General features: G+C 37.6%; 1 protein-coding gene across 1 annotated transcript; it reads left to right on the forward strand.

Annotated features, from left to right (window-relative positions):
- Positions 1 to 2: 2 nt before the first annotated feature.
- Positions 3 to 8,211, forward strand: qrfprb (pyroglutamylated RFamide peptide receptor b). Its single transcript, XM_084937536.1, has 6 exons — positions 3 to 369; positions 1,595 to 1,753; positions 2,977 to 3,038; positions 3,538 to 3,773; positions 5,621 to 5,718; positions 5,848 to 8,211. The coding sequence occupies exons 1-6, from the start codon at positions 3 to 5 to the stop codon at positions 6,243 to 6,245; spliced, it is 1,320 nt and encodes a 439-aa protein (XP_084793662.1). The 3' UTR covers positions 6,246 to 8,211.
- Positions 8,212 to 9,183: the final 972 nt, after the last annotated feature.

Genomic DNA, 9,183 nt, shown 5'->3' on the forward strand with positions numbered 1-9,183 from the left:
GGATGGCCGCAGCTTCGACAGATTCGGGGCAGGGCTCCACTAAAATAACTCCTGAAGTGCTGCAGGAGATGCTCCAGTACTACAACCTGAGCCGTCGGGACTTTATCAACGCCTACAACATCCAGCCGCTCGTCTACATCCCCGAGTTACCGTACAGCGCCAAAACCACATTCGTGATCATGTATGTGGTTATTTTCGTCCTGGCTCTGGCTGGAAATAGTTTGGTCATCTACATAATTGTGAAGAAACGGACGATACAGACGGGGACAGATATTTTTATTTGCTCTCTGGCGGTCAGCGACCTGCTCATCACTTTCTTCTGCATACCGTTTACTTTGCTGCAGAACATCTCCTCTGAATGGTTCGGCGGTGAGTTATGAACTTATATCAAGCCACCAACTTTTTAATAGTACCTCAGGCACGAGGATCGTTTTGTCGATAAGAATAAGATTTAAATATTAAATCGCGAGACTGCTGCTGTGAGGGGATACAATGTGTCATTAGGTTACACCTCGGATTATCCATGACTTTAACTAAGCGCACAAGCTGAATAATAATGATACATGCTGCACCTCAGAAAGATGTCCCTTTCTTACAATAAGCCACAGTACAGCTTCAAAAATGCAATGAATGAAATCTAGTACAGCAGCACACTAAAAAAACAGAAATGTGCACATTTCAGGCACCAGAGAGAGTCAGAACAGGGTGGGAAAAACATCCTCGGAGGAATGAACTTTTAAAGAGATTCTTGGAACCCCACCATGAGCTAATGCCTTTAAATGACAGATAAAGACCTCCTGTCTCTTAAAGGCTAAAAAAAAAACAACCCAGATGGTTATGAGTCAGAAACCTGAAGGGAGTCACAGCGGGAGGCAAGTGAAGCACCGCTGGCTCCAGACTGCCAGTTGATCATATTTAGTCCCCCAAACCATGCACTGAAGTATTTGTGGATAAGTGGCTGTCGATGTGGACATTTAAATAATTAAATTAACACACTTACATTGTATAATGTTTTATTCTAAAATTACAGACTGTTTTCTTGATATGTCCACTTCTGTTACAGCATAGATAATGAAAGCTCATGCTCATATCAACATTTATTTAATGCAATGGATACTGAATATAATGAATACTGGATAATGGATATAACTAGAACAATTTGTTGTTGTTGTTGTTTTTTATTTTTAAAAGGGGTGATTCCATTTGCAGAGTTTTTAAAGTGCTGTCTCCTCACAGTGTGATAGGGTGTTATTTCAATGTCTTATAGTATCTTAAGGCTTGTACATAACTGTATTAACTCTCAGTGATATGAAGCATTAAATCTACAACCTCTAAAAACACTATATGAATCATTACCTCTTGGGCTTGATGTTAAAAATCAGCATGTGGTTACTAAGTGGGAGCTGTTATATTAAACAGTTTTTAACACTGACCTGCAGAAATATTGTTAAAAGCTGACAAACAACCTATCATAGCAAGAACATAGCCAGGTCTGAGCTTGTCATTTTAATAAATAGTCATCATAATTTGTAAAATGTTTCTTCTGCATGCTGCATTATATTCATTATTATATTTTTATTTTTTTTACTTGCAGGGGTTCTGGTTTGCAAGACTGTTCCATTTATACAGACTACAGCCATAGTGACAGGCATTCTAACAATGACCTGCATTGCCATTGAGAGATACCAGGGCATTGTATTCCCACTGAAAATGAGGAGGCAGTATTCGTCCAGAAGAGCATACAAGATGCTAGGTATTGATTGTTTACCAGAGTGGCATGTTGTACTTGTGCATCCTCTGTTATGTGAGAAATATCGCAGCAATGCTGATTCACAGATAGAAATACATGGGGTTTTACATGTGCGTGTTGCCTACACTGCAAAGCTCAGAATTCTGCATGCCAAATTGACAAGACACTTATCAGAGATTCAAATAAAGCAAGTGTTACTCTCGAGCAAACATGCGTGTGAAATCTTTTTAGTTCCACTCTTCTCAGATTCAGCCAGATGCTGAAAAATTGATCAAAAGGCACTTTGTAGCGCAAATGGATAATGATCCAAAGAACACTGCAAAAGCAACTCAAGAGCTTATGAAGGCAGAAAATGGGATATTCTTTAATTGGCAGGGGGCTCACCTTATCTCAACTCAACAGGACATTGTGTTTAGTTACTTTAGACAAAACTAAAGGCAGAAAGAAGCACAAACAAGCAGCAACTGAAGATGGCTGCAGCAAAGTCCCAGCAGAGCATCTTAAGGAAGGAAATGTAGGATTTGGTGATGTCCATGGGTTCTAGATCTCTGGCAGTCATTGACTGTAAAGAGTTTTCATCCAAGTATTAAAAAAATAATCCTTATATATCTAAAAATGGGTACCCTGTGGGACAGGGTATAAAAATATCTGTAATTCAACAACAGTTAATACAAATCCTTCCTTAAACCTGTTGAGTTAAACCTGAAAGTATGTACACCAATCACATCCTGACTGTTTAATTTAAATCCACTATATTATTAGCATAGTTTCTAGGGGAAATAAATTCCCACAAGTCTTCAGTGTTGAAGGTTAAGTATTGCCTGCCATTATTTTGTTCTTAATTGGTTATTCTAAATTGGTCACAGGTCTGTAAGTGGGGTTAAGTAACAACCCCCCCACCCCACCCCCCACCCTCTTTAAGAAATACTCCTTTTAAATTTAAACCATGTCTAAAAAAGTCAATACATTATGCCATACAATGTCTGGTGTTATGGGTTGGGCTTTGCATTATTGGAATAAAGAAGAAAGAAAAATACAGGTATCTCGCAGAGAGTCCACACGATTGACAGATTATGAATTACGTAAGAGAGGTATTTAACTGTAGGGCTACTGCGACTGCTGTTTGTCACTAAAAAGTTGCTCTCCTTGAAATGCCTTAGCAGACACAGTATTAAAGTTATAGGTTTTCTATTTGATGGTATTAAATACTTGTTTGTTTCTTGCAGGACTTGTATGGATTGCATCAGTGATAGTGGGCTCACCAATGCTGTTTGTGCAACAGTTAAAGGTAAGTGCCCTTCAAAAAACACATAAGATTGCCTTTTTTAGCTTGAAGGTTCACATTCCTGGTAATCCCTCTGAACACAACAGATGAAAAGACATGTTGGCTTTATCTTAACTTTTCACCTGAATCAGGCTCTAAATTCACTCACAGCAGAGCCATAAATGTTGTGAATAGATGCTTTTTAATTGAGATTTAATTAAAATTTTAAACTACCCTAATTTTAATCTTGTGTTTGGGGTTTGGTTTTATTAAAGCTGTAAAAGTAATTATTTTTAGTTGGTGGGATGGCATAACATGATTATACCATATGTTATGTCCTCTCAGGGAAGCCTACTACTATCAGATGGCCTCCTTGGCACACCAAACCTGTCAGAAAAAAAATGCATCAGTGTGAATCAAATGTAGTAAAGCATTGGATAAAAACCACCCTGTCAGTCAGACCTACTTCAGCTGTCTTGACCGTTCTTCCATGACTAAAAGCTTTTCTTTTTCCATATCTCAGGTGAAGTACGACTTCTTGTACGATCACTACCATGTGTGTTGTCAGGAGAGCTGGAGCTCGGTGACTCACAGGCAGGCGTACACCACCTTCATCATGGTGGCCCTTTTCCTGCTCCCTTTGGCAGCCATGCTATTCCTCTACACATGCATTGGCATAGAGTTGTGGACCCGCAAGAGGGTGGGTGATGCCTCAGTCCTCAGCACCATGAACCACAGGGAGATCAGTAAGATATCAAGGTGGGTTAGACAAGTCTGATGGAGATATGTAACCGCCATATTTATTTGTAGATGACATTTCGTTTCAGGTTGGCCTTGTTTGCATTCCAATTAATAGAACTGAACTGTCAATAGTTGAGGGTGGAAGGTCAAGAATGGGGGCACTGTTGTTGCATTATTGCCCTTGCTGCATGGTCTAGTCATCTTTACAAGAAGAAATAAACCTGCTCTTCAAAAAAAAAAAAAACATTTAAACTTTTATTTTATTTATTTATTTATTTTTTGGCTAAATCAACAGTTAAGCAAAAAAAGAAGAAGAAAAAGAACACCTGTATTTAAAAAATAAGGAGATTAGGTGACATCTACTTGCATGCCATGTTAGTTGTTAATTTTATGCTATTAATATCAGTGCAAGACTGACAGAAATCCAAAGAAATTACAGTTAGATTTAAGGGAAGGACAGAACATTATCTTTACTGACTGAAACTAACATTAACAGGTGGTTTGCAAGAAGATGCAACACCTGCTCTCCGCTGTACTCCACTCTACTCTCCTGGACATAAACTATTAGTCATTTAAGCAATGTTGTTGCTCTTGTGGAGAGAACATGTGAAAGGCAGAGACTGAAATGGGTATATGTTTATACATTTAGGGCCAGGAGAATCGTTAGGGCACTGCACTTAAGATACTTTTGCCACCTGGTAGCATAGTTTGGACCTGCAATATGTGATACTGGCTGAGTTCATTTCATTAAAGATATATTGTATTGTGAAAAAGAAAGCTTTCATAGGACTCTAAGTAAAACTTTAAAGCTTCCATCAGAATTAAGAGATCAAGCAGCAGCCAAGTACTGCTAATCAAATACACTTGATTAACTGACTATCAGCTATGTTCGAGCACCTTATAAAAGTTGAGGTTTTGGCATTTTGGTGTTCTAAAGTATTTAGGTGTGTCAACACAGTGCTGATTTCTTAACAGCAAATGAAACCCAAGGTCAGACTGTGCAATGCTCAGGGAAACTAGAAAAGATCAAGGAGCTACATCTCAGTTAGCATGTTAAATGTTAATGTTCACGACAGTAGAATTAGAAAGAGATTGGATAAATATGGCTTGGTGGAAGGGTTGCCAGGAGAAAAACTCATCTTTCTAAAAATAAGTTGGGTTAGTTTTTCCAAGGATTCATCTAAAGAAAGCACAAATTTCTAAATAATGTCCTTTGCACAGAGGAGAAAGCACAGATGTTTGGCTGTAATGCACAACACCACATTTGGCAAAAAGCAAACAGAGCGTATCAGAACAAACACATCATACCAACTTTCAACAACAGTGATGGAGGGTTGATTTGGACTTTTTTTTTACAGCTACAGGATCAGAAAACCTTACAGACATCAAGTCAACCATGAAATCCTCTGTATACCAAAGTATTCTAGAGTCAAATTTGAGGCCATTTATCCGACAGCTAAAGCTTGGCCAAAACTGGGTCATACAACAGCACGATGATCCCAAGCACTCCAACAGTTTTGCTGAGAATAGAAATTACTCAAGGTGTCGCAAATGCACAAAGTTCAGACCTCTACCTTACTGGAATGCTGTGGTGTGACCTTAAGGGAGCTGTGCAGGAACAAATGTCCAAAATCCTCAAACTTTTAAGCACGTCTTCTGAAGAAATTCACACAAATACAGACTCACTTCCACAGTGACTCACTGTTGCATCTCTCTGGTACATTCCAATGCAAGAAGAGTGCCATGATTAATGTTCCTGGTCACACCTGCTTTTCCCTGCAATAAGACATGTGTTACATTTGTGTAGTTTACATTTTTTTATATAACGATTTTGATTTTTTGATTTTTTTTTTAACCTTCTACAGGAAAAAGAAAAGGGCTGTGAAAATGATGATCACCATTGTTCTGCTATTCACAATTTGCTGGGCACCCTTCCACACAGTCCACATGCTGTTTGAATACTGTAAGCATTGCCTGGTGCATTAAGGGATCTGTGGATTCAGGAGTAAATAAAAAAAGATCTTGCTTAAGTGCACATTTCCATTTATTAAAAGCCTCAATCCTCTTTATGTGTAATTATCCTGTCCTCCAGATGACCTGGAGAACAAATACGACGGAGTCACACTCAACATGATCATCGCCATTGTTCAGGCCATCGGGTTCTTCAACAGCTTCAACAATCCCATCGTCTACGCCTTCATGAACGAGAGCTTCAAGAAGAGTTGCTTTTCCACCCTCTCCCACTGCATTCGAAAGCCTACCCAGCAGAGTGGCGCTGTGGCGGCGCCTAGACTGAGTGTGCAGTTCATCAAACCCCAAAGTAGAGAAGCCTTCCTGGAGCCAGACGAAGGCAATAGCCTGGAGCCGCACTCAGCAGAGAAGGGCCCTTCGACGTCATCACACGGAGAGAGCTCCCTGGAAATAATGGGAGAGAAAATCTCCACCATTCAAACGGAGCTCCCTGCAAACAGCTCCTCTCAAGTAAAATGAGAAGGAACTGTCCCAGATCTGAGGTGTTTTAACTGCTTACCTTGGATTGCCACGCTTGCTGTCAATTACTTTCACTTGAGGCCAGCAGCTGCAAGGACATCAAATGTGATTTCAAGTTTCACTGATGTGGCTGAAAGATGCAAAAGTCCAACAGCTTGATAACTTATCTCTGCAGAGCAAGGAGTTAGGGAATGTATTCCCATGCTGGTCAGGAGCGCAGAAGAAAGATTGTTAACGAATATCACAAAGAGACACTTTAACTATAAACTGAGTAGGGTGATCAGACCCTACTGAGAAATCATTTCCGCTTGTCTCTAAAATCTGGAGGACATTCAGCAGTTCTTCGTGAAAGCATAATGATGCGTCAGTGTTCAATGTCACCCAAAATGACCTGAAATTGTATTAAGGCACAGCAGGAACTGTTTGGAAATGAAAATGTAGAGGACGTTGCAGAGCTATGCTTTTAGAAGAGATGCCTAATCTTTCGCCGACAGCTAAATTCGCATTAAGTTGGCATTTGCATTCAAGTCAGCAAAAACACCTCGTTTCAGGTTAATTCAGTTGAAAACCTTTAAGATCAGAGATTAACCTCTTTCCATGAGTCACCATCATTTAGCCTATTTTGGACTATTTAATCATAAGCTGAGCAGGTAAAATCATAAGAAAGTAAATATAGCCACTGTACAGTTTAATAAGATTAAAGCTCACAATACATGAAGGGATGAATACTAATTTTCAAACCTCTTCACACTGTCGGCTTTCTTAATACACTGCTTTGCAAGGTTGCTGCTGCATACAAAAATAATCTTCGTCTGAGCTCACAACAACGTGTGTGTCAATCAGAACACACAAACATGGCAAACCCAACACATGCACAACACATTATGTCAGCATTTGAAGTTGTACATCCTTATGTCTTAATCACTGGAAGAAATCTGCACAACGTGTTAAACACCTTTGAAATACAAAATACAGATCTGCCCCTCTTTGTAGAAACCAGCATCCTACAGGAACAAAGTCACAGAAACGCAGCAGGAAAGGGTTCAGTGGGCTTTGCTTTGATGCTTTTACAGAATGAATCACCGTTTACACAACTGTTCTAACCGTGGAACAGTCAGACTGGGCTGTATCCCCAGTTCAGTCTCTCACTGGCCATTGCTTACACCATGATCCTTATAGTTGCCCTAATCTAAAAGGTTCTCTCTTCTGTTGTCCACCACGTCTCCCTCTCTGAGCCGCTTTAAATCTTCTATCTTATCCAGCCACTACTACGGTAAACAGAATTCTGCTTTTAGGAATATAGATGAAAATATGAACAATAGCACCTGAATAAGCCTGCAAAGTGTATTTTAACAAAACATACAGTTATTTTTAATTTCCTAAATGGCTGTCCATATGACAACATCAATGAAAATTGGAATGGAAGTGGGTGGTCATAAATTTAAGGCTTTCTTAATGACTCAAAGTGCTTTGGACTACAAGCCAAATCTACTCCATTTATAAGTGATGCAGACAGAGTAAAACATTTAGAGTAGGGTAAAACATACTCCACGTTTATTCACAATGTAATATGTGAAGGCTGTAGTCGCTGATGTTTTTTATGCAAAAAGCAATGCAAACGCGAACACAAAGAAAGTGATCAGTGGTTGTTCTGTTGACCGTCTGAAGAGTTTTAGATATGCATACTGAATGCTGAACAATGAATGTAAACAAAACGAGGTGTAATCATGACAGGAAGTCTGTCTGCCCTTTTGTTTTATTTTATCACTCACCGTGGAAGAATGAGATGTTCAAAAGAGTGAAACAGCCTAAACCTGCTGGATATACTCGAGCGAGTAAGCGAGGTACAAGTTGTGACTGTGGACTTCTTATAAAAACACAAACAGAAGAGTTTGTAAAGTCGGTCTGTGTAATATTTTTGCGACTCTGTGTATATATGTATATGTGTGTGTGTATGTATATATATACATATATATACATATATATATATATATATATATACATATATATATATATATATATATATATATATATATATATATATATATATATATATATATATACACACACGTGTATGTATATATACATATATATATATATATATATATATACATATATATATATATATATATATATATATATATACATACGTATGTATATATATATATATATATATATATATATATATACATATATATATATATATATATATATACATACGTATGTATATATATATATATATATATATATATATATATATATATATATATATATATATATGTATATATATATATATATATATATATATGTATATATATATGTATATGTGTATATATATATGTGTGTATATATATGTATATATATATATATGTGTGTATATATGTATATATATATATATATATATATATATACACATACACACACGTATATATATATATATATACGTGTGTGTGTGTGTGTATATATGTGTGTATATATACACGTCAAAGAGCAGTGCTTAAAGAGCAGTGCTTAAAGCTATGTTTAGTTTAAACAGCTGGGCCCTAATGATGCTTTAGGCGGTCTGGATAATTTTGATGTGTTCTGCAGCCTTTTTCAATCATTTCAGCTGTTGAAACAGCACTGTCTTTGTGTCATGGGACCTCTTGATTTACAAATTTACACAGCACTGAGCAATGCTCTGATTGATAAAAGAGTAAATCAGGAGAAAGCCCCTGCTGTTTTTCTTTGGAGAGTCACAGGCAGAAATATGCTGTTCATTTTCAGTAGTATTTCCACTTTATATCTTATTATCCTGTAGTTTATGGCTTTGAAGTAAAAGGCTATAAATGTCTGTCAAATCTTAGCTCTTGGAGAGAAAGCTCACATAAGCAGTAGTATTTTATGCTCTTGAAGTAGTAAAATATTCCTCTCTATGGTTACTAAAGCGCTCTGTGGT

The sequence above is a fragment of the Perissodus microlepis genome, chromosome 8 (genome assembly GCF_051167445.1).
Source record: "Perissodus microlepis isolate ML-2025 ecotype Zambia chromosome 8, ASM5116744v1, whole genome shotgun sequence".
Classification (NCBI taxonomy): Eukaryota; Metazoa; Chordata; class Actinopteri; order Cichliformes; family Cichlidae; genus Perissodus; species Perissodus microlepis.